The sequence below is a fragment of the Denticeps clupeoides genome, unplaced genomic scaffold (assembly GCF_900700375.1).
Source record: "Denticeps clupeoides unplaced genomic scaffold, fDenClu1.1, whole genome shotgun sequence".
Classification (NCBI taxonomy): Eukaryota; Metazoa; Chordata; class Actinopteri; order Clupeiformes; family Denticipitidae; genus Denticeps; species Denticeps clupeoides.
In genome coordinates this window covers 930240-953644 of record NW_021629784.1, presented here as the reverse complement: position 1 = coordinate 953644, position 23405 = coordinate 930240, and the positions used below count along the sequence as shown (strand labels likewise).

General features: G+C 42.8%; 3 protein-coding genes across 13 annotated transcripts; 1 reads left to right on the top strand and 2 right to left on the bottom strand.

Annotated features, from left to right (window-relative positions):
• Nucleotides 1-521: 521 nt before the first annotated feature.
• Nucleotides 522-11823, top strand: LOC114774251 (transmembrane protein 65-like). Of its 2 annotated transcripts, XM_028966192.1 has the most exons (9): nt 522-591; nt 1178-1433; nt 3333-3383; nt 5766-5810; nt 5957-6024; nt 6249-6303; nt 7261-7303; nt 7609-7714; nt 10078-11823. In XM_028966192.1, the coding sequence occupies exons 1-9, from the start codon at nt 565-567 to the stop codon at nt 10168-10170; spliced, it is 744 nt and encodes a 247-aa protein (XP_028822025.1). In that variant the 5' UTR covers nt 522-564; the 3' UTR covers nt 10171-11823. The 2 variants fall into 2 exon arrangements, with proteins under 2 accessions (XP_028822025.1, XP_028822026.1); XM_028966193.1 differs by lacking the exon at nt 3333-3383.
• A 1385-nt stretch (nt 11824-13208) lies between these two features.
• Nucleotides 13209-15946, bottom strand: LOC114774228 (dnaJ homolog subfamily C member 8-like). Its single transcript, XM_028966154.1, has 9 exons — nt 15823-15946; nt 15227-15328; nt 15042-15098; nt 14890-14956; nt 14590-14684; nt 14434-14505; nt 14224-14315; nt 14042-14117; nt 13209-13642 (listed from the first exon to the last, which is right to left on the bottom strand). The coding sequence occupies exons 1-9, from the start codon at nt 15895-15897 to the stop codon at nt 13520-13522; spliced, it is 759 nt and encodes a 252-aa protein (XP_028821987.1). The 5' UTR covers nt 15898-15946; the 3' UTR covers nt 13209-13519.
• Nucleotides 15947-16633: 687 nt separating this feature from the next.
• On the bottom strand, nt 16634-23405 carry LOC114774236 (heterogeneous nuclear ribonucleoprotein R-like). Of its 10 annotated transcripts, none has more exons than XM_028966171.1 (15): nt 23227-23405; nt 22399-22556; nt 22121-22239; nt 21921-22028; nt 21681-21794; nt 21378-21554; nt 21148-21283; nt 20778-20983; nt 20541-20690; nt 20320-20441; nt 19703-20232; nt 17247-18099; nt 17085-17144; nt 16798-16925; nt 16634-16716 (listed from the first exon to the last, which is right to left on the bottom strand). In XM_028966171.1, exons 2-12 carry the CDS (start codon nt 22550-22552, stop codon nt 18047-18049), a joined length of 1869 nt encoding a protein of 622 aa, XP_028822004.1. In that variant the 5' UTR covers nt 22553-22556; nt 23227-23405; the 3' UTR covers nt 16634-16716; nt 16798-16925; nt 17085-17144; nt 17247-18046. The 10 variants fall into 10 exon arrangements, with proteins under 10 accessions (XP_028822004.1, XP_028822005.1, XP_028822007.1 ...); XM_028966172.1 differs by having other exon boundaries at nt 16798-17144; nt 17247-17314; nt 17949-18099; XM_028966174.1 differs by having other exon boundaries at nt 16798-17144; nt 17247-17314; nt 17949-18003.

Here is a 23405-nt window from a genome sequence, read left to right as displayed (position 1 = left end):
TTAATTGATTGTAATTTAATCCAAATTACAGATTTTTTTTATATAAAACGAGCAATGTGTTTATTTAAAACATACTAAGTTATGACTGGCAACGTACTTTTATTTTATCTGCTACAAACGTACAGGTGGTTTTCTGTAATGGAACCTGAGATTAAAATTGATTTAGTAAGTAATTTACGGTAAATAATCAACGTGAGATCAAGTTATTATTTTATGCAGATCGCCACTAGATGTCCTCACATCACGTAAATAAGAAGACGACGTATCGTAAAATATTCGGCTTTTCTCGAGAATGTGCTGCCGTAATTTGACGAAGGCGCTACAGTTGAAAGAAACCTAATTAATTTGAACTACCTTTTATTCAGCACCTAAAAACATAAAACGTCCCGCGAAATACATCTCGCATGATGCACTTTGAAAGGGGGCGGGGTTTCGGACCCTCTTATAATCACTAAAAGCAGCGCACGCGTTTTCTGTCGCGTTTATTATTTGCGTCGGTTTAGCGTGTCGGACCGTGTTGGAAATGGCGAGCGTCGGTCTTCTCCACGCCTCGCACACGGCGAGATGTTTCCGTGCGACTCGTTGCCACCAGTAGGTCGGTCGCCGGCGAGACCGCGTTCTACCGGGCCGGACCGGGGAGGCGCCCGCCACGCCACGTCGCGGGGAAACGCGGTCGGACGGTTTTACTCTCCCGCCGTTGATACGCGGCGAGGTTCGGGTCCGGCGCAGCCCGCTAGCCTAGCTAGCTCGCTCCGGCAGCGCAGGCGGCGTAAACTACGTAGGTTCGGCGCAGGCGGCGTAAAGTACGTAGGATCGTCGCAGACGACGTAAAGTACGTAGGTTCGGCGCAGGGTGCGTAAAGTACGTAGGTTCGGCGCAGGGTGCGTAAAGTACGTAGGTTCGGCGGCGGAACGTATCTTCGTGACAGACCGACGCAGCAGCAACTTTCCACACGGCTTTCACGCGTGGACGCTAGAACGGCAGATTTCGGCTCGAAGGCGCTGAAGAAAGTGACGCCAACGCCCTCTTTAGCGGACTTTCGGTTATACTACTCGGTTTTATAAAAAGTTGCTGCAGCTGCCGAGTCCGAGCGGCCACTTTTTGCGCAGCTCCTGTCTTTTTGTTATAACGGGTTTGAAGCTACAGGTTATTTTTTTTGTCCGCCGGCGCGTCCAAGATGATGAAGTTTTGCCTCCGCCGAGCCGTGCGAGGCAGGCTGGTCTGCAGAAGTGCGGCGGCGGCGGCTCTGGAGACCCTCCCGCCGGCCTCCTGCTCGCTGCCCCGCTGCCTGGGCACCCACTCCCGCAAGGAGAAGCTGGAGCCGCTCAGCTCGCCCAAGGGCGCTAGAGATTTCATTTACGGCCTCCATCCCAACGAGCGGACGTGTTTGCTGCAGGAGCTCCAGAGCTTTGAATCGATGGCGATAGCTCAAGGTAAATATATATTAAAAAGTTTATATTAATCAAACCAACCTGATGAATAAAAAAAAAACAATGCTAATGATGTGGCGTTTTGTGGTTCTGATCTTTCAATGGCGTGATGAGGTAGCAGGGATTGGCATACTGCTTATTTAATAACCGGGTTACTCTTCAATAGTAACCCAGTCCCTGAGGAAGGTGTGGAGGTCTGGTGATTCAGTGTCAGGCGTGGTACATTCCTTTCCCTCTAACCCAGATCTTTCCATTTTCTCTGTCCTGGGTGATTAAACACTTTCTATGTGTGTGTATGCAAGTGAAAGTGAAGTGATTGTCATTGTGAAACACTGCAGCGCAGCACACGGTGACACAACGAAATGTGTCCTCTGCATTTAACCATCACCCTTGGTGAGCAGTGGGCAGCCATGACAGGCGCCCGGGGAGCAGTGTGTGGGGACGGTGCTTTGCTCAGTGGAACCTTGACTGTTTGGGAATCGAACTGGAAACCTGTTTGTGTGTTTTCCAGGTCCTCTCATATAAATGTTCTGTTTCTTGCTGGTAGGAAGTAGTTGATGACTTTCGGAGGACGGGTGTAAAAGTCGCAGCTAATGTAGATGGATATGAAACGATGGTCCAACGATGACCTAGATAAATAAGCACTCGTTTAAATTCCTGCAATCAATACGGCCGTCTCTGATGAATGGCATGAATGGTCAATGGCCATGAAGACAATATTTGATCTCGTGAATGTAATATTGCACTGTGCTTTTGCTTTGATAATGGAGAATTTTCCATGTGTACCAGAGACATGATACTAAAGAAATTAAATATGAAATAAAGAAACGCCCAGAGGGCCACAGAATAGGGTTTCTGAATGCTGCTTTATTTCATAATTTATTAGAAGATGGTTTCTTTCTTTTTCCCATCCACGTTCTCTGTGGATCCAGATGATGCCTTTTCCTGTGTATGTGAATTCCAGGAATTTAACACGAATTTCTCAGCTCAGATAACGACTAGACTTCAGCAGAATTATCGGTGCTCATCTTCTCATCTGAGATCTCGCTGGTCCCTCGAGGCACCATTATATGCTAGCTGATGCACGACCTTTACTCCTCTAGCTGTGACACAATCTATAAATTGCACTCAGGCCTGGAACTGGAACTGTATTTCTGCTCCAGTCTCATGCCTCCAGTTTATCATTAGAATTGAATGATAACTCGCTCGCCAAACATCATACAGCATTTTTCCCCCATAGGTATTATTTAAAATGCACCTTCTCTTTTGGAAGAATCTGGTGTGAAATAAACATTATATGCCAAGTTTTTTTGTTTCACGCTTGGCATGAGTGTGAAAGCTCGATGAACAAGCAAAGTCGATCGTTACACCGCGTTAAAAGCTGCCTGCAGAGCTGTACTGCATCAGCACTTCGACTGTACCACTGGCGGCTTTTATTATCAAGTAATAAATGCTTCTGACCACCTTCGCTGCACTGAAGGACTTGGAGAGCTTTTCAGGGACTGTCCCTGTCCCTGAAAGAGCCTTTAAAACTAGAGAATATATCCCTGTACCGATGTTCTTGTGAGTGTTGCATCGGTGGTTTGCGGTCGTTACTCCGGTTTTTGAGAGGTAGCATTGTTTTATGGATTTCGGTTATTGTGTTGGAGGGACTTGCTGCGGATCGATGAGACCAAACAAGTGCCTACGCAGGACTTCGGCTGCCAGTCCCCCCGTAATGATTTCTTTTTTTTAAAGCAGCACGATGAAACATTGACTGTGGCTCATTTCTCAGGTCGTAATGCTTCCTTGACACCTGGGCTTTTAACTTTCCCGTCCTCTCTCATCCGCCTCCATCTGGGCGTCGGCCCCCGTATTTCTGCCTCACTAACACGCCACTCGTGCTTCTTCAACGTTCTGCAGCTCCAGAAAATTCCCCCGGCGGCGGACCGCGCCCGCCGGGCTCCGCAGAACGTGAGCAGCAGGGCTCCACGCCCCCCTTTTTACAGACATGAGTGTGGAGTGCTGTGGCTGCATGCGTTCTAACCCCGCTGCCCCGCCCCGCCCCGCCCGCTGCACACATGAGCAGTTCTGATTCCACTTCATCACACGGTTCTGTATTTTCCACGCGAGCCCCCTCAAACCCGCTGGAAGTAATGAAGACCGTCACGCAGCAGGACGGGAGGCTTTTTAATTTCTTTTTGTGTGTGTGTGTGAATAACAAATAATTGTCTGTGTTAAATTGCAGAGACGTGCAATTCTGCAGTCATTACTAACGAAGTTGGGAAAGCAATAATGTTTGTGCTTCTGTTATTAAAGAAAATTCCGATTTTGTTTCATGCCAGATGCTCATATAAATCAAAAAGCAGCTGGGTGTTATAACCGATGGTTCGACAACGCCGGAACAGCATGTGTTATGACTGAGTTTCTACTTGTGTTTAGGGTCATTTCAAATGGTTCTCCGGGAAAAAAATGGGTTTGAGTACAAAATATATCAGAAATAGTCGATGTAAACGTAGGAATTCATGTTATATATTCAGGAATAATTACCAAACAATCTTACGTTTGCAGCTTGTTCGATCTAGTCATCAATTTGTTGAATCGATTCTAATTATTACGTTGAAAGAGACTCGCATTAGTGACCCCAGCGTCCCTCTGAAGCTGAAGACTAATTGTTGCTGATAAAGTTCTTCTACGTGTATGCAGATATTCCATCCTTAACGGTCATTTCTAGCCACCAGAATCATTTAAACTTTAACGAAGTCCGGAGAGGATTTGATTGTCTTTTTGATGGTTTTCTAATGAACAACGGACTTCATATTTTTTTGCACTATTGCCTTCTGAAAACGGATAAGTTGGTGTGCTGAGAAGTGGGTTTAAGATGGCTTCCTCAGGAGACCCTTTCATCCTCCACACCTTCCTGTTTCATCCACTTCCGCTAATTTGCTCTCCGAGGAGTCAGTGGTTCGAGCGCGGCGCTGATGCCTTTTTTCTGTGCTACGGGCTTGGCTGTCATGTGGAGTTTAATGGCAGCCTGACAGGAGGCAGATGGCGATGGAGGCCAGACGGTGCGTGCAGGGTTTCCGTATCCTCTAATCGCAGCAGCTTCCTCCGAACGCAACAATAAAACGGAGAAAGAAGAAAAGCTTCTGTCGTTTCGGCACAGTCCTGTAGGATTTCTCAGTTAAGGCTCAGACTCTGCCTGTAATGAACATGCCGCACCGACTCTGAATTGAATCTCAGGCTTAATGAGACACTTAATGCTGGTTTGGAGCCAGAAATGAAATTGCAGCTGCTGCACATATTACTTTCAGGTTTTTAATCACTATTTTAATCAGCATTCGGCAAATAATCATTTGTTAATAATGAATATTTACATGCTGCAATAGGTTTTGACAATACTAGTGCGTTCGTATTGCATTATTGTCATGCCTATATTTAATTGATAATGTTCAAATGCAAATGCATGTGACTAGTCATGCAGCAGTCAGGGTTAAGGCAGGGTCAGGGACGTTTTGCGTCTCTTATGGCAGCCATGTGTCCCCAGCGTGTTCTTCAGACGAAACGCAGGCGCCGAAGAACAATTCCTGCGCTCGACTCTGCCAAGTGAAAGGCTGTGTGAAGTGTACTGTCTCTTCATTCTGTTGTGGCGGCATTCATATACATATCTTGCTCCTTTGTGAGTGATGAATTTATGGAATCTTTATCAAGTGCAAGAATATAGGTTAATTAAGCTAAATTAATTTGGGTACACTGCCAGGTTGAACGATGACCATGTTCATATTTTTTATAAAGTATTGCACAGATGATACGCAGACACAATGGCATTGAAAAACTTTATTGTGATTTGGTTAAAAGGACTAATATCTGATTGGTAAAAGCATTTGTGAAACTAAAAGTACGTCAGGACGCTGCCAAAAATCACACAAGCAAATCCTGCAATTTTAAAATGCATATTCCACTTTACAAATGAATACAACACCATTTCCAGATGCGCAATTGTTTTAAATATATGACATTAAACACTGTAAGATAAAAATATTGTTTTGTGCATCCTAAAAGTATTTTTTTTTTAATGCACAAAACACATGAAGCATATTTTTGAGCATTTGTGAGTTCAATCTACATTTGTGGATGTTTGATTAATGGCACTGTTCTGACTCCATGGGGAATATTTCATAACCCGAAGGTCAAAGTACTAGAAGTATATGGGCCTAATGGTTTCAGTGCAATCTACTGACCATTTACCCCCTTTTACTTACTGTGTGTTTTGGGGTGTGATTAACTTTTCTATTAAAAATAACATTATGTGATTGACTACTTGTTAAACAGAATATCTTTCTCAATTTGTTTTAGAGAAACTGGAAGCATCTCCTCCAAGTGCAGCTCAAGTTAGATATGGTAAGGCGTGCTCTTCATTTTTTTTAAATGAACCTGGTCGATTCCTGAGAGTGGACACTGATAGAATGCACAGTAATAATAAGCCGGTTTCATGTTCTGCCGCTGAAGTGCAGTCAACTGTTTCTCACTCTCTGATTTGATTGTAGTGCTTCTCCACAACGCCATTCCGTTCGTAGGCTTCGGCTTTCTGGACAACGCCATCATGATTGCTGCAGTAAGTAGAATGGTTTTCTCAGGCAGATTACATTCTGTAGACCCTTCAAGCTCCGATACGTTTACGAGAATAGCTTTATGCGAGGCCGGGGTATTCTTTACCCTTCTTACAAATACATTTTTGCTGAATATATGCTGATTCAGTGACTTGTTAATGTGATCAGAAAGGTTTCGTGCACCAGAATTTCTCCTGTTCCTAGTATTAATGGTACATTCTCTCTTCAGGGAACTCAGATTGAAGTGTCTATAGGTGTGACCTTTGGAATTTCAACCATGGCCGGTATGTGTCGCCGGCTGTGTCTGGTATCTGCACTGCTTCCTTTCTGGGACTCATGCAACGTTCACGTGGTTGTGCAATCTGCTGTAACTCTTGGGTTGTCACCAGTGCTGCATGGACTGTAATGCCATCTCACACACACACACACACACACACACACACACACACACACACACACTTAGTTACATAGACTGTAAGAGGGCCAATTTGTGCTGTATTGTAAAGGTCTATTAATAGGTAGTGTTTATTTCTTTGTCCAGTGGATCCTGGATAGTTTGAGCTCTTTTTTTTTTTTCTCACACCAGATGTCTGTTCCAAGCAGTTTGTGACATCAGGGTCCGTTTTACTTTTACAGTTCCAGAGAAAACCTCCCAGGAATAATACATTAATATTCAAAATACAGTGTAAAGTGTATGCAAAATCTGGTCCCTATTTTGTCAATTTAAAATATGAAACTGCTCAAGAATCATATTCAGACACTGTTCATGTTGTAAGAGACTGTTAAATGTTAATGATTGAATATCTGCATACTTGTAGAGAGGAAATTTATCAGCAACATTTACTCTAGTTGTCCAGTGGAACACCGTGTTCACTAATGCAAGTCAGTGGTTATTAGAAAATCTTGAACACCTTCATGCTAGTGGAGTTTCTGGTGCATCAGCCAGTATATGTTCGACACGAGTTATGTTCTTATTTACTTTCTAATATTTTCTGTTCCAGCTAATTTGAAAATACCATGTAGCCGAGTGGTTACTTCACTCGTCTCTGCTGGGTTACATGCAGTGGGTCACGTGACAAATTGTCACTTCACTAATTTCCAGGAAATTTCAAAATGAGCCTGACCTGTGCATATTAGAATAATATGATGTTACTAGCACTTAGTTCTTTACACGTGTGACTCTACTGCTCTTGTTAAGTATAGCTGTCCAACTTTCACCAGCATTATTCCTCTTCCCTCAGCTGCTGCTCTGGGAAACCTGGTATCAGACCTGGCCGGCCTCGGGTAAGCAAACAATCTCTATTTTCATTCATGTCTTTTTCCTTTTAATATTTTTTTGCCCAGTTTACACATGCTCTCTTTGTAAGTTTTAAGCCAGTTGAATCTATGGTTAGTTTGGATGTGTGCTGCCAGTCCTTTCCAGCCTACTTTTATCCCTGCGTGTACATAAATGAGCTTACGCATGCATTTGATGTGCCTTTGTTTCACCCAAATGCCATCCTGATCCTCAAAATACATGTGAGGACCAGCAACAAACTCAATTGTATCGGTTTTATCTGGGTTTATCTGTTTTGTATTTGTGTGGTAAGGCTTGCAGGTTATGTGGAGGCTCTAGCATCCAGACTGGGCATGCAGATCCCTGACCTGACCCCCAAACAGGCTGATATGTGGCAAACCAGGCTCAGCTCTCACATGGTGAGCGTCAGAAACAGTTTCTTTCATCAAATCATTGTTGCCGGAGGCAATACTGCTCATACAAAAATAGTTTGATTGTGTTACGTGACCCATTTTTCCTATAAACCTCACCAGTGTCCCATGCTCCACTATTTTGGTGCTTCCAATGTACTTTTTATGAAGTCAACATTGTTTCATTTTCAGAAATGTAGGGTGGTAGTAGCCTAGTGGGTGAGACACTCGCCTTTGAACCAGAATTCCACAAAGTCACAGGTTCGAACCCCACTTACTACCATCTGCAGGGGGACTGTCCCTGTCACTACTGATTGTAAGTCGCTCTGGATAAGTGAATTTAAATGGGAGCTTTCCCCAATTATTTAACATTAATATGAGTTCCCCTAGTCTGTCTATGGTCCTGCATTGGCTAGAAATGGCGATATGTATAAAGAGTGCTTTGGTCATTCTGCATTGCCATTCAGAGGGTGGCAGCTCAGACGTTCTGATCTGAAATTTGTCCCGTTAGACATCATAAGGGGAAAGGTTACCCCCCAATTTCTCATGCTTTTTCTGCCCAGAGAATTTTGCACCCTTTCCCTAAAAAAGTAGCTCCACCGACCATTATTACTTGTGCAAAGCATTGCATTTACTCAGTGATTGGATGAAAAAATGAGCACAAATGTATTTTTTAGTTCTGTCCCATGAGACTCTGAGGAACCAGTGGGTTAATACAATTTTTTTCTCTGGAAAAATGGCAACATGCCGAACATTGTTGTTGATGACATTATTTCCGCGAATGCCATGTCATTGTGGGACTTGATAAACGAGCACCAAGGCTTAATTTCGGAAATTGATTTCAGATACCGTGGTAGGGACCTCATGTCAGGGGACCTTTTATTTAAAATGAATTATTTCCAATAACGGTCATTTTCAAAAATGTGTTTTGTTAAGCAGGAGAGGAAAACCTGTACACTATACACCTAGCCCACTTTATGCATATTTATATTCAGCCTAAAAGATTATTTAGCATTTTTTATTCTCGTTTTTAAATGTACTGATCTTCTTTCAATGTCCTTGTGTTCAGTCCATGTATCTGGGGCTTAATTTTTCAATGCATGTTTTAGTTTTCATTTCCATTTTTTGCCATTTGTAGGCTGTAACATCAGAGTTAAGTGTCTTTGTGGGAGGAAAAGATTTCTCTATTAATTTGTGCTTTCTCAAAATATTCCCTCGTCTCCAGTAGGCTGCTTTTCTGCAGTTCATCAATCCCTTGCTCAGATTTAGACTCCTTTCTAGAGTCAGCATCTCAGAATATCCCAGTCAAACTGTCAAATCAACTGACCGTTACCATACTGGATCCCCTTTACCCATTTATATAAAATACTAATAATGTGTGTTGCTGTTCTACTGTTAAAATAAATTTAACATCATAGCTTTGCTTTTAAGGCCAGGTCTTTCCCACTTCACGGACTCATCTTTTCATCTTCCTGTATCCTGTCTTATGTGATCTCTTCTGTTTTCACTAATATCCCTGTTCAAAAGACTGAATTTAGGTCTGACATCCATATATTACTTTTGGGAACAAAGTAGCTCTCTTCAAAGTAGGAAACATTTCATTTCAGGCTATACCTTTAAATTTATTCAATCTTTGAGAAATAATAATAATCTCTCCCCACCTACACCATATTTTTAACCAAGTTAATTTACTTTTCCTCCTCGCTTAGCTCTGATCATGCCTAGCCATTGAATCTTCATTTTAGTTTATTTTATTTGGTATGGTGCATTTCTGTAGAGAAATAGTGTGGGCCTCGGAGGAAAAAATCTTCTATTATCAGTTCAAAACTCTTATTTCTGCAGTGTATTTGTTCCCAGCATCAGTGCCTGATGGGCTTTGAATTGTTTGCAAGAAATCCCCCTTCCTCTCTCCACGTCTCTTGTATGTCTTCCAAGGAACTATAATTAATCTGGTTCTTCGTGCTATATGGCTGCTTGCCGTACGTTTCACCGCGAAACATTTCTTTTTGGCTCTAGAACGGGTCACCCAAGTGCATCGTGTTCCATTTCTTTTCCATATGATTAAGAAGTCCTGCATACGCCATAGCACAAGAGACCTTAATGTTTCACAAAACTTTAATTTGATTCATATCCTGTTCAAAAATTGTTGTGGTGTGGTATCAAAGGTTGGAAAGAATCAGAGCAGAGATGGGAGACGTTTTGCTATATCAGCAAATGGCCTCCTTTCTCCTCCCTACTAACAAGCATAGATTTTTCTTCATCTTCTGGCGAGGGGTGGGTGCAAACCAACCAACCAATCAAAATACAGGATCCAAACTAAATGTAGTGTAGGTGCGGTGTAATGTGAATGTAACGTAAGTCATTTGTCACAGGGAAAAGCGATTGGCGTGACGATCGGCTGCATTCTCGGGATGTTCCCTTTACTTTTCCTGAAGGACGAGGATGAGGAGGGTAAAGAAACATAACCGTCGATTACAGCACATCCATACTGCAGCTGAAGCACAATCTTGGGTTCGACTTGAGCACACCTACGTGCCCCAGGGCCGCACAACAGAAGACTGGAGCTGCCAATCATCTCAGTGTCTTAACGCATGAAACTGATTATTCCAAGTTCAACACTAAATGTGCATGAAGATGGTGCTGTTGCACACCAGTGCATCCTGGGATTTCGATGTTGCACTACGCGTACAAAGTCATACTCTATTCAGTGCTGGAGGTGGAAGTGGCGTTTTGAAAAGTATTAAATGCTAGTTTTATTCTGCTACGTATTTTAAACTCCGTGTCTGCAGACAGGCACATTCGCACTCGGGCTGCACACGCCTGTGCAAAATGGCCGGTCACATGCAGAACCAGTGCAATGACAGTGGTTTCCAAATAGGTAATCAGTACATGCTTGCGAGCATTAAACATTTCAATGGAATTCTTATTTAAATAAAAAAAGCAAATCAAGCAGAATTTGATTTGCATTTAACATTTAAACGAACAATTTTGGCATAATCACTAAATTCATGAACAGTTGACACTTTCTGAATAAGTTTTATTAATGATGAGTTCTGCTTTTCCTGCCTGCTTTCTCCTCCTTTTGAATGTTAGTTTTTTATGGTGCTTGCTCGGTTTGAAAAAAGTGCTTACCTCACAGTGTTTTTTAATTTTTTTTTTCTGTAATATCTTTGTTAGTCATATGTCATAGGCAAACTGTTCTTTAGCACTGAACTTATACCTGCTTGTCTTGGTTTAGCATGCTTTCCTTTTACCTACAAGTCCTCTTAGCTGTAGATTATTTTAGATGTTCACCTAAATTGACCCTCTTCTGTCAGCTACATATTAACTACGTCAAGTCCGACCTCGCACGCTTGACCTTACAGACACACTAAAAATGAATGTTATTACATGGAAATGAATATTTTGAAGGATTTTAAGCACATGTATCAAGTAAATGTATTGCAGTTTTACATGTTAAGTAATTTATCTGTGTTTAGGTTTACAGAAAAAGCCTCGTTGAGGGCGGGCACTGTGTAGAAAAGTAGGAACTAAATTCAGACTGATGTCATAGGAAATTCTATGTGTATTGAGGAAAGAATTGGATGAAAATGTGTCCGAAAGCAGAAGCACTGGTTACTATAAATGAAGGCTGGAAGAATCAGTTGACTTATAAATGACTCTATTTTTCCAAAGACCAAATGTGTCTAGTTTTGTAATTTTATTTAAAGTAAAGCTCTTTGGGGAGCATTCTATTAAAGTAAAAATGCACATATATGCAATTATTATTTTCAGCATTGCCCACCGATATTCCTCTGAGAGAAAAGTAAATGAATTTCAGATTACTACAAATGCATTTGTAATATACTGTTACACACATGCAGGTAAATCTGTAAAATTCACAGAAAAGGCGAATTTGGATTTTTTTTATTTATTTATTTGGTCTAGGCTAGTGGGGGATCCGGTGTGGAACCCCTGATTCCGGTGTTTGTGTGGTAAATGGTGAAATATATATGCAAAGGCATGTAGCAACTGATGTTTGTTTATAATTGTGAGGAAACGTGTGGATTTGTATTTGATCTTTTTTATGCGATCCAGTCTTCATGTAGGCTCCAAAAATAAATGCCAACTTAACACAATTTATTGCATCATAGATTTATTCAGTATGTAAGAGTGGATTATGATCACTTTCATCATGTTTGTTAATAGTGCAATACATGAAAATTAGTGAAGATAGGACTATATTTGACTAGAAAGCGGTCCAGCTGAGACACAATCAATTAAAAACATTATTAATTGCCCATTTTGCAAAGTATAATCATGATTGGTTTGCTAAATGTGTGATTTATGTAACCCTATGAATTCCTAAAAGTAAAGCTGACACTAATATTTCAAACTATTACCTATTAAACTACTATAAAGTACTACCTCACACTGTGCTGCTGTGTTCCTATTATCATATTATGTCATATCACAACTACCACCATTATTATCATAGTATATTATATACCATGTACACTGATATGTTGTCATATTGCTGCTACTTGTCCGCCTGGTTTGTCTCAACCTTCACTATATTGTGGGTCTGTGCACAATGTCCTTTGTCACGCTTTGTGTTATTCCATTTGCAATATGTCTTTATTTTCACACAGTGAATCATTGAAGCTTCACAATCTCGTCTCTCTGTGTAATTGTATGGTGAGATGACAATAAAGTTGACTTTTACTATTAGTCTCATGAGCGAGAAACACAAATTGGTTGCCTGCATAGAAACCCTCAGGCGTGTCGTGTGTGTGAGTGTTAAATGATGACATTAATGTGTGAAATATTTAAAATGAATTAAAGCAATTAACACAGCTTTACTTAAAACACACACACACACCTGTCAATAAACAAATATAGCATTGCAACGTACAAGTTACCATCATTGCGAGACCAACAGTAAACGGCCACTTCCCACATCAATCTAAGTAGGAATAGTGTGTATCTCTATAGAATGGTCTGTGTCGGCTACTCTATAACGTACTAATGTCTTACATAGATTACGCCGCCAACACAGACGATTTAAACCGCAACGTTAAACTCTCCAGACGCAATCACACGTCACGCTCCGACAGCGTTTATTTCATTTCACAGCAGTGATGAAGCGATTGTCACTTGTGATACTCAGCAGCACATCACAACAGTGTACACAGTGAAATGTGTCCTCTGCATTTAACCATCACCCTGAGTGAGCAGTGGGCAGCCATGACAGGCGCCCGGGGAGCAGTGTGTGGGGACGATGCTTTGCTCAGTGGCACCTTGGCGAATCGGGATTCGAACCGGCAACCTTCGGATTACTAGGCCAGTGGTTAGCAAGGCTAAAGCTCATTTATTCACATTCATTCAGTAAGAATATCTACTTTTTAAACATCAGGGAGCACATGGGACCAAATCACACAAGTCCTGTTAAAATATTTGTTGCCTCAAATTATTAATGTCTAATAAAACCACATGAGAGAGTCTTTCCAAACATACACGTGCATGAAGTGCTACAAATGAGCTTTTATTAAGACGGACAGGCATTAAAAAACAAAAAGGGGGGAAAATACATGAACAGGTCACAGTAGGATATTACAGGAACGGACAAAAGAAAGAAAATCCTTTTCCTCATTAGTATTCATGCCAAAAAGTCTCTCAAAGGGTCACAGTTTTAACAAGTATGTACACTTTTCTTTTTTTAAAAAATAAAGAAAACGTCATCTTCACAAAACCACTCTTGCGAGGGACGTCTTTTGATGTTTCTGGTGGAATCAGAGGGCTGTCACATCTCCACACAGCGGCGTCTGCGAGCAGTCAGTCCCTCTGCTCCATCTTCACTTTAGGGGGCTTGAGGAACGTGCGGTTCTTCTTTTCTTTCTTGGTTTTGCCTTTGGCCTGGAAGTTCCTCCAGCTGTCCACCCGCCCGTCTCTCGTTTCCTGAAGGAGCGTTACAATCATAAAACTCATTTATATGCACAAACTAATCGACGGTGCAGTGCTCCTACTATTGCATTTCAAGAAAGGAAATGTGGCTTGTAACAACCAGTAAAAATACATGTTCTTGCATATTAATGATAAATAATTCCAGTACGCAGTAAGGAGTGAATCCCACAAAAGACCCTCGTGGGAGTACAAGCGAACCACTTCGCTGGCCAGAATTTGGACAACAGTGAAAGCCGCCCGGGGAGCAGCGTGTGGGGACCGTACCTTCGTCAAGGCCACCTCAGTGGCACCTCGGCGGGTCAGGAACCCGCAACCCTTTGTTCACGAGGGTTCCTTACCCACTACGCCGCCACGGCTCCAAAACATAAGGCAGAAATCGCAAGTGACCCTCACCTCAAAGTTCTTCTGCCACTCGCGGTCTCTCTTGGCTTTTTCCTGTGCCTCGATTTCTTCTTCCCTCTGCCTCTTCCTGAAGAACGGTTTTAAAAGTTATTAAAAGGCCAACGCGCAGGTCAGGATGATAAACCGCTTCCGGCAGTGAGCGAGTTCGGCTTGTGTAGGTGGGCGAGCATCACCTCTCATGCATATCTTTGGCTTCCCGCTCCTTCCTCTTGATCTCCAGTTCTGCAAACAGCTTCATGGTCTGCTTGTACACTGCCTGTCTAAACTGAAATAATTTTTTTTTTTTTTTATGATCAGACTCTAGATCTGGTACATCTGTACATCTGCAACCTGACGCGATATACAACGCTATGCTAGAATGAACAAGTGGTTCTGATAAACACCAGTTCTGGATCGTCCTCTTCAACGTCCATGGGCTTCCCCTCCTTCTTCAACTGTTTCTTCTTCTCTTTCATCTATGAAAAAAGGATGGGAGATCAGCTTATTACAGCCGATTCAAACCAGACACGCTATACTCACAGTTACACAGTGCTGCTCACATTATGTTCAACGTATTCCTTTCCAGCATGGATAACATCAACTGCTCTCTTCTTCTGCTCTCCATCCTGGAGTAGCCTGTACGCTTTTTCCACCGCTGTTAGTACGGGGGAAAGCAACGAAATTACAAATCAATGCTAAACACGGGAACACGATGAGGATCGTCAAAACTCATCAATGGCTTGGAGATTTTTTATGAAACCTTTCAGAGCCCCACATCATATCAAATCATTCAAATCACGTAATCAGTGCGGGGAGAAATCTCGCCCAGAACACTGACGTTAGATTATCAACACCGATACCTTCAAAAGCTTGTTGTGCTCGTTCTGCGTCGTCTTGATTTTTATCCGGATGAACGAGGATGGACAGCTGAAACGGCCGGGTTAAGCATGAGCATCTCGACAGAACCAGCGGAGAAAACTCAGTTGTTAACGGATCGACGTTGTCCGCTCACCTGCCGGAAGCGCTTTTTTATCTCCTCGTCAGTCGCTTCAGGATCTAACTGTAGGACCTACAATGAAAGAAAAGTTCCCATAATGCTGTGCATCACGTACGAGAATCTCTCCAGACTAAAACACACAATGACTCCGACAAACCATAGAAAATGTACAACATTGTAACCTCACATCTCACACTCACCTCAAACGGATTGAGGTTAAAATACGACGCTCCGGGCCTCAGTAACCTGTCGATCTGCTGCTTTGGGGTGAGCACAGAATCCCTTTTCTCGATCTGCTTGACCTGACGAAAAGAACACAACACCGCGTTTAATTAGTCCCCGATTTACTTACCTCAACCGAGCATTAAAACAGAGCCAGGGTTACGGATCCAGTCCACGGGGACTGACGCTCATCCTTGAATTATGTCGCGATGCTGCGGTTGACCTCAACATTGGTCAACATTTTAAATCCGGCAAGGGATGAAAATGGCCGAACTGCTCGATTAACACTTCAAATGGTCTGCTCGCTTTCTAAATCACGCCCGTTGTACAGCTATAGCCGCACCTTATTCATTTAATGTAACAGTTCACTGCTGAATTTAAATGCCACATTAAATGAACGTTTAATGTGTGGTGAGTTTCTAGCCTGAAACACGACTAGCATGCTAGCCGGCTAGTGGTGTTGTCAGGCCACGCGAAGAATGAACCAGAGAAACGTTTTAACTTCAGTCACACAGTCGCGACCTGTATGTACAACACACCTAATGCACCCACACGTGACATCAGAAGCACTTACCTCTGTATAAAAGGTCTGAAACAAATCGTCTGCGCCAAGCCCCGGAGTAGCAGAATCTCCTGCAGCGGCAGCCATCTTGGCTCAAGCAGGCTTGGGTGTGACGTTGTGTCACGTGACATTTCCCTACATGCAACGCTCATAAAACAGCGACAGCACAAACCCTTACAAACCATTTATAACATTTACAAAAACCCACCAGATGCAATACTATTGAAAAACTTAGATTTCCTTCATATCAACTATGTCCAGACATTAAAGTTGAGTGAACGCTACGTCCTGTACGTCCACAGGAAAATAACCCAGTGTCTAAAAATAGCTCATAATAAATCATACTGGATCATATTGTTCCAGAAATTCCATGTCTCCTCATTGATGGAAGGGATGTGAAACATGGTCATCATTATGGTTTAATCTGACTGCCACACTAATAGAGATCTATTAAAGCTGTAGTTTTGGAGCACCCCAGGTTCAAGGCTGGGTGGGTACAGTTCTCGCCCCTCGTATTGTTGTTCTGTGTGAGACCCCAGAGTCGGGTACATGAAGAAAGCCTGCGATTTGAGGACAGTATGATGGTGTGCTCTGTGGCAGCCACACCAGCAAACCTGGCCCCATGGTTTAAAGTAAAGTAAAATTACTACGTTATAACAAGTAAGAAACACTAATTTACAGCAGCACATCTTTATTGAACAATTAAAATGTATACATAATCATACATTAGCATAGAGACAAATACCTCATACAAAGAGTGCATTAGAAGACATTATAGACTTCACACACACACTAGGTAGTCATGATATAAATGCAAAAGGCTAGTCCATTTAAAAAAAAAAAAAAAAAAGTATTAACTTGATGTCCCTTCAGCCTCTTCTTTAGATGCAGGTCCTGCAGAAGCCACTATAAAAACATAAATGTGTTTAGCTACATTAAAAAAAATATATATTTATACATAAAACCATGATCAGACTTTTCATATACCTTCTTCCATAACAGATAGAACACCCTGGAAGAAAAAGACTCATACAACCAATTTGGGCCACTGATTGAAATTCTGACTAATCCAGGCTTCATTTGTGACCTTGGGCACAATGACTGATATACCTGTACTGTGAAGACAGAGAAAAGAGGCCATGTTAACAGATACACAGGTAAGATTGATATGCAGTGGTAATTCCATTACTTTGTGAAGTATGATTTAACACAAAAAAATGATTTATCATCTTTCTCATATAAGAGGGATTGGTTGAGGGGAAAAATGAGCATACCTGCTTGCACTTCGTGGTTACTATTACCTTTCTCTGCTCATAGGAGACACACACCATCCACTATAATCATATATAAATCAAATGCTTTAACAAATTTAGGCGAGTGGAGCCAGGTACTGTAACGGAGTACTGTATGATGTGATACAGCGTTAAATTCCTTACCCAGTCAGTGGCGACCCCATTCACCTATACACTTCGCCTCCAGCAGAGATCTGGATGAGGCAGCCCTCCTGACAGTCAGGTGAAGACAAGAGCAACACATCAAAACTCAACCCTGAAACACAGCTGTCCCTTGGTGACAACCGTATAATAAAAGGTTCCACGCTGTTTGTCCAATCCCAGCTGGTTTGGTTGGGTGCATTGCTACTACCTGTAGATACCTGCTCAATATAACGCACATGAATGATATTTGAATTCCCAAATGGAAATTATAATATCTCAATAGAAACGTGTACAAGTGTGAAAATAGCACGCCATACACAAACACTGCCGGGTGTGCCTTCAGACCATTGTCACATTGTTTGAAGTCTTCAGTATGCTTTTGCCATCTAGCGGCGTGATAAGGTTAATGCACTTCATTGGGACAAGATGTCGCTTTTGTGCTCCATGTCTGGATCACCCATACTATATAATTTATATACTTTGGCCCATTAAATGTTTAGGCATTTGTAGAACCAGATGATTTGTCCACATGCACCAGATGAATTATGGACCCTGAAATCAGTATGGACTCCTGTATATATGAAAACAACCCTGGACTAGAGGCACAGTGCACTGTCAAAAAGAAAAGGCCGTTTCTGAAAAGCACTCATAGAAAAATGGCTGAAAGTGAGGAAGAGAGGGGACTAAGTAGAACCAGCTCACCCTTAGTGAAGAACACAGCAGTGGTGTTCCTCAGGCTAGCACTGCCACACGCCACCTGGGTGAGTCGAATGAGAAGGGACAACACTTTAGGTTTGCACTCACACGACCAAACACAAGAGTCGTGCTCTCTTCTCTCTCTCATCGCTTCGGCCTGTGGAGAGACAGGAGAGCTTGGGAGTCCGTCCTGCTGAACTTGAGAAGAATTTTAACCCTTTGGACTTCAGTGGAGTTTTAAGATCCCAATTGGGTATCTCTGTTTTGAACTGGTTTTGGTGGACATATGAGGAATGTTTGAATGTATTTGTACGAGCCAGAGAGGGAAGTTGTACAATTCTTGCATGGTAGGGCTGTCAAAGTTAACATGACAATTTAAGATCACTATTTCTGTTGGTCATTTTGTGTGTGTAGTATGTACAATAGAGAAGAAACCAATCAAACCCCTGTAGTTAACTAGTACACAGGGGGCTAAGAAGCAACAAACACCACACAAAAAGAAGGACAGTGGCCGTACAAACATTTATCAACGCAATAACTTTAACAGCCCTAATATTAAGCAAAGTGATTTCACACTTTTCTTATTATACAAAAGCAGATCACTAAAACAGGAATTAACACCCAAAATACTGCGCGGAAATCTGTTACTGTTATTCTGTTCCTGGAGTTTCAGACCATGTTTGTAAGCAAAGGGTTAAAATCCAGTTTTACAGCCCCAAAAATTCGCACAAAGTGACCCAATGACTGCCACCGGCACATTGTTTTCTGATATGTCGATGCAAACGAGCACGTAACGCTTCAAAGTTCAAATCAAATTCTTGGGACAATATATATTTTTTTGGTTTCCGACCAATGAATGCTCAATTTGTGTTTTATTGAAATGGAACAAACAAAAAAGTTATAAATACAAACATCAAAGAACAAACTGCGGCGGCTTTTAAGGTAAGCCAAACCAAGTTCTAACGAGCATTTTCAAAGAGAGAGAAAAAATAACGCCGTAATAATTATTTCAGGTTTAAAAACACAATTGAACTACTTCTAGAAACGCTAGACATACAATGTAATGTTTAACTCTCTGCTACAAATTTTTTTTCCTCCTTCCAGTGGATTCTTTTCTCCACTTTTGCAAAAGAAAAAAACAAAAACAACAAAAAGCCTCTAGCCGTATATGCCATAATATACAAGCAAATGCAATTAGTAGAAATTAGAAAGAGGTGGTGGTCCAGGTAAAGAAAAGTGAGAATGGTGGGTTTGAGGGACATTAGTTTTCTGCAAGGCCGTTTCATGATTTTAATGTCCTCTCAGACTTTTGGGAGAGAAAAAAAAAAAAAAACTAAAAAAATTCCTTTAAAAAAATGAAAAAAAAAAAAAAAAAAAAGCGTTATAGACTTTAAAAGAAAAACCACAAAAAAAAGAATAAAAGATATAAAACACGTCCCACGTAACCACAACAGTATGAAACAATTTAGGGAGGGGGAAAACAATGGGAAAACAATTTTTACATTCTTCAGGAACAACAGGATTTACAGCCAATCAGAATCCGTACAGCCAATTCTTGTTATGTCCATATTTTATTCTGTTTCGAATATTTAATGATGAATGAAGGACAAGAGTCAATCAAATACTGCGGCCAAATCACTTTTCAGGATTTCTTTTTCTTTAAGTGTCATTTCTTTTCAGACAGAATACCTTTTACTTCCACTGCTGCCCATAGGAATCCTGGGAAAACTCCAGGGTGTCATTACTGTAACCATAGTTACCAGAGAAGTCGCCCCCTGGTTGCAGCGGCTGCTGGGCGATAGGCTGAGACCCCCAGTTCTGCTGATTGTTGGTCTGCCGGCGCTTGGAGTCTGGCTGGTTGAAGACGTCCGCCTTCCTCTTCCCACCCACGTTGCCGCCGCGGTTCCCTCTAGCCCCCCGGGCGCCACGGCCCCTCTGGGGCTGGAAGGGCCCACCACGGCCGCCACGACCACCTCGAGGAGCACCCATGGGAGCCCCCCTCGGGGAATAGCCCCCTCGTGAACGGGTGGGTGGGGCACCACGCGCTCTGGGCGGAGGCGGGCCACCACGGCTGGTGCGGCTGCCTCTTGCCCTCATGGCATAGCCATCATCATAACCGTAATAAGGATCATCGTAGCCACCTCTGTAGTCATAGCTATAGTAGTCGTCATAGTACTCCTCGTATCCGTAGTAATCAGGGGGGTAGGCGTAGCCGCCCCGGGAACCGCGCCCCCTGCCACGCCCAGGGGGAGGCATGCGGGGTGGTGGGTAATAGTAATAATCATCATACCTACAAATGCCGAAGAGAGCATGTAAGTTGTGAGCCCGCCAGAACACACCGGTCCGAATGAAACCAGCCTGTTCCTATCATTCTCACCCTGTGTTTCTGGTGGTCTGTCGTTGTGCCTGACGTTCTTTCCTCTTCTTGTCTGGGGGCTTTGCCAGAACAATCTCAATCTCCTCTCCTCCCAGCTCCTTGCCATTCATTTCCTCCATCGCCTAACAGAGGAAAGGTCAATAAGTCACTGCCTTCCAATATTAAAACATGCAAGTAAAAAAAAATTAATAATGAAGACGTAATAATGTAAAAACGTCCACCTTCACAGCTGCATCACGCTCCTCAAAATGGACGAATGCGTAATCTTTCAGCTTCTTAACCCGCTCCAGTTTGCCGAATTGAGAGAAGGTTTTCTCCAGCAGCTCCTCGGTCACTGCTGTGGCCAGCTTACGCACAAACAGAACTTTCACCTGATCGTGAGCAGAGCGAGAGGTTAAAAATCCGTCATGTATTTAGGAATATTTTTTACATTCAACGGACATCGAGAAATATCTGACCTTTGCCATGACTTCTGGGTCGGGCTCAGCGACCGGATCGGCCCATTCCACCGTTACGGGATTGCCCCACACCTTCACCTTGCCACTCATGAGTCGGCGCCGGGCCTGAGCCGCTGACTTGTGATCCTCATACTCCAGAAAACAGAAGCCGCGGTTCTTCTTCTTGTCATCGGGCTGGGTGTAGAGGATGACCTCCTGCAGGCCCTCTGCAGCAACACAGAAGCCATCTTTAACCCCAAGGTCTAACAGAGACTATGAAAACAAAGGCTTAAAAGCGGAATATCTTTGTTTGCTCAAAATGGCTTAATTTGAGAGATGCGGGTTGTTGGAAAGAAACAAAATTCAGGACCAAGCTGCATGTTTGCCCAACCTGTAACTTTGCCAAAGTCCTCCAAGATGCTTTCCCTCGTCTTGTTCTTCGGAATCGACCCCACAAACAGCCGGTTGTTTGCAACAGAGATGCACACGCCAAGGTATTTCCCGGGTCGGATTTCGTAGTTGTCACACTAAATGTTCAAACACAAGAACACAGCTATAGTTTAAAAGGACACACAGTCGGGTCATTTGGCACTTCCCAGACGCATGCTGGGCAGGACCTACTAGTTTCACGGCTTCTTGTGCTGCCTCCTTGCTACAGAAGGTGATGAACGCGTAGCCCCTGTTCTGCCCGGAGAGCGGGTCCATCATTAGCCTCAAGTCCCAGATGGATCCGGCCTTCTCAAACAGCGGCACCAGCTCATCCTCGTACAGATCTCGTGGGATCTTTCCCACAAAGACCTACAGGAAACAACAGCCATTAAATAAGCGGGTCTTGCAGATGCAGTGCAAATCAGATATTATGAACTGTGAACAGAATTATAATTATGAAGTAAAAGTCAACTCATAACGTATGTGAATACCTACCTCTGTTCCAATACCAGGTTGTGTCCCAGAAAACACTGTTTCTGGAGGGGGTCCACCATACTTCCTCTGACCTGTAGTGACATCGAGGGTGTATCCCGTCCTGTCAAGAAGCGCCTGTGTGGATAGACCTTTCATTACGATTTTTAAAATACAAAGTCTGACATTTTTGGAACAACAGAGAGAACCATGTTAGAAAACTAAAGACTTTCAAATTTTGGAAATATGATAACATTTTCCGACCTTTATCTTCGACTCATCAGGACCCTTTGTTGATTCCTGAACTTTGCTCCCCTGCTTTTCTCTCTGCCGGTACGTCTTCATGACCCCACACAAAAAAGCACTTTTGTTCTGTGTGAACAAGGACAATGCATATTGGAAACCGTAAGAAACCAGACGTGGTTTATATAACGGCAAACTGGATCAGTGATGAACATACGGACCTGTACATGGGACAGATCGCTCTCTTTAAACTGCTGTAGAACAGAAAGTGCTCCGTCTTCGTTGAACTCACGCAGGGCATCGATCGCCCTCTCGTCTAAGTCAGCATACGCCACAAGGCCTTTGAAGAAAAAGATTATTTAAAGACAACAACATTACATTTGCACACCATGATGAAGAAATTGTCAATTTTAGTGACTGATCTAATTTAAGATTTGATTTATCTATGGCATACATATATCTACACAACCTGTTGACGTGACAACAGGACTAAACTCACCGGTCTGAAAGATATTGTCAAGGCTCTCCGCAACTTTCTGGGGAAGGCCAGCATCAATGAGGGTCTGGTAGTTTTCAGTGTGCTCGGCTGAAACATCCATCGGCTCCTCCTCCTCTTTGACTGCAGCGGAGCTGCCATTCACCTCAGCTGCCATCCTTCTTTATAAAAAAGCCAAAAAGACTGTTATAAATAAAGAAATAAATTATAAAAATTAACAAATTTTAAAATTTGTTTTAAATAAATAAAAAAACCACCAAGTCAACACACAGTTTATGGCCTTTGTGTACCAAAAGCTTAATTCGTACCTGAATTATTTGCAGCTATTTACCAGTTAAGGCGGCTAAGTGAAAGTGGGAACCGCAGGAATTGTCTGGAGCGCCAGGAAACTAACGCTGCAGCGTGAAGGCATAAAACGAACATCTGTTTCAATATTTCACACTCGCGGAATAAAATAATAAATAACTAGTGCGCGTTGTGCACTTAGCAGCAGCGCCCGTTCGCATGCACTACTTTTTACTACATGTGTTTCGTTACCGCGGTCCGCCCACTTCGCGTGTTAGCAACGCTGCTAAGCTAACCGGCAAACGAGAGAAGAAAAAAGCGACCTCACCGACTCAAAAACACGGATAAACCATTTCACTAGAGAGCAAAAGTCATTCCGTCAATTGCTGAAATACGAGTGGCCCGTCTTAAAAATGCACAACAGAAAACAAAGCCAGGAGGCATATTTTGCCCCGCTGCTAGCTCGCCCGACCCGAGGCCTACCTGGCGGAATTCAAATAATCCACCCGCCAAAAGCGCCCAAACGGGCGTCCAGCCGCGGCTCACCTGTGCTGCCACGCGATGGGTCGATTTATGCAGTCGATGCGCTCAACCGGTCGATCGTCGGAGCTCCGCGGGCGCGTTTAACATTTAAAACGGCGTGATTTCGTGGCTCTAGCGCTACCCACGAGACAACCCAGGCGAAGCCCGTCGCGCTAAACAACGCCACTTCCTCGCCGTGAAGG

Bases quoted from the DNA above. Each gene is read 5' to 3' on its own strand.
- LOC114774251 (XM_028966192.1), top strand. From the start codon at position 565: ATGTTTCCGTGCGACTCGTTGCCACCA. The intron at 592-1,177 runs GTAGGTCGGTCG...GGCGCGTCCAAG, and splicing joins CGTGCGACTCGTTGCCACCA to ATGATGAAGTTTTGCCTCCG. The intron at 6,025-6,248 runs GTAAGTAGAATG...TTCTCTCTTCAG, and splicing joins ACGCCATCATGATTGCTGCA to GGAACTCAGATTGAAGTGTC.
- LOC114774236 (XM_028966165.1), bottom strand. From the start codon at position 22,552: ATGGCAGCTGAGGTGAATGGCAGCTCCGCTGCAGTCAAAGAGGAGGAG. The intron at 21,555-21,680 runs GTAGGTATTCAC...TGTTTCCTGTAG, and splicing joins AACCTGGTATTGGAACAGAG to GTCTTTGTGGGAAAGATCCC. The intron at 20,442-20,540 runs GTGGACGTTTTT...TTCCTCTGTTAG, and splicing joins AGCGTGATGCAGCTGTGAAG to GCGATGGAGGAAATGAATGG.
- LOC114774228 (XM_028966154.1), bottom strand. From the start codon at position 15,897: ATGGCTGCCGCTGCAGGAGATTCTGCTACTCCGGGGCTTGGCGCAGAC. The intron at 14,118-14,223 runs GTGATGCTCGCC...ACCGTTCTTCAG, and splicing joins GCCAAAGATATGCATGAGAG to GAAGAGGCAGAGGGAAGAAG. The intron at 13,643-14,041 runs GTGAGGGTCACT...ACGCTCCTTCAG, and splicing joins AGTGGCAGAAGAACTTTGAG to GAAACGAGAGACGGGCGGGT.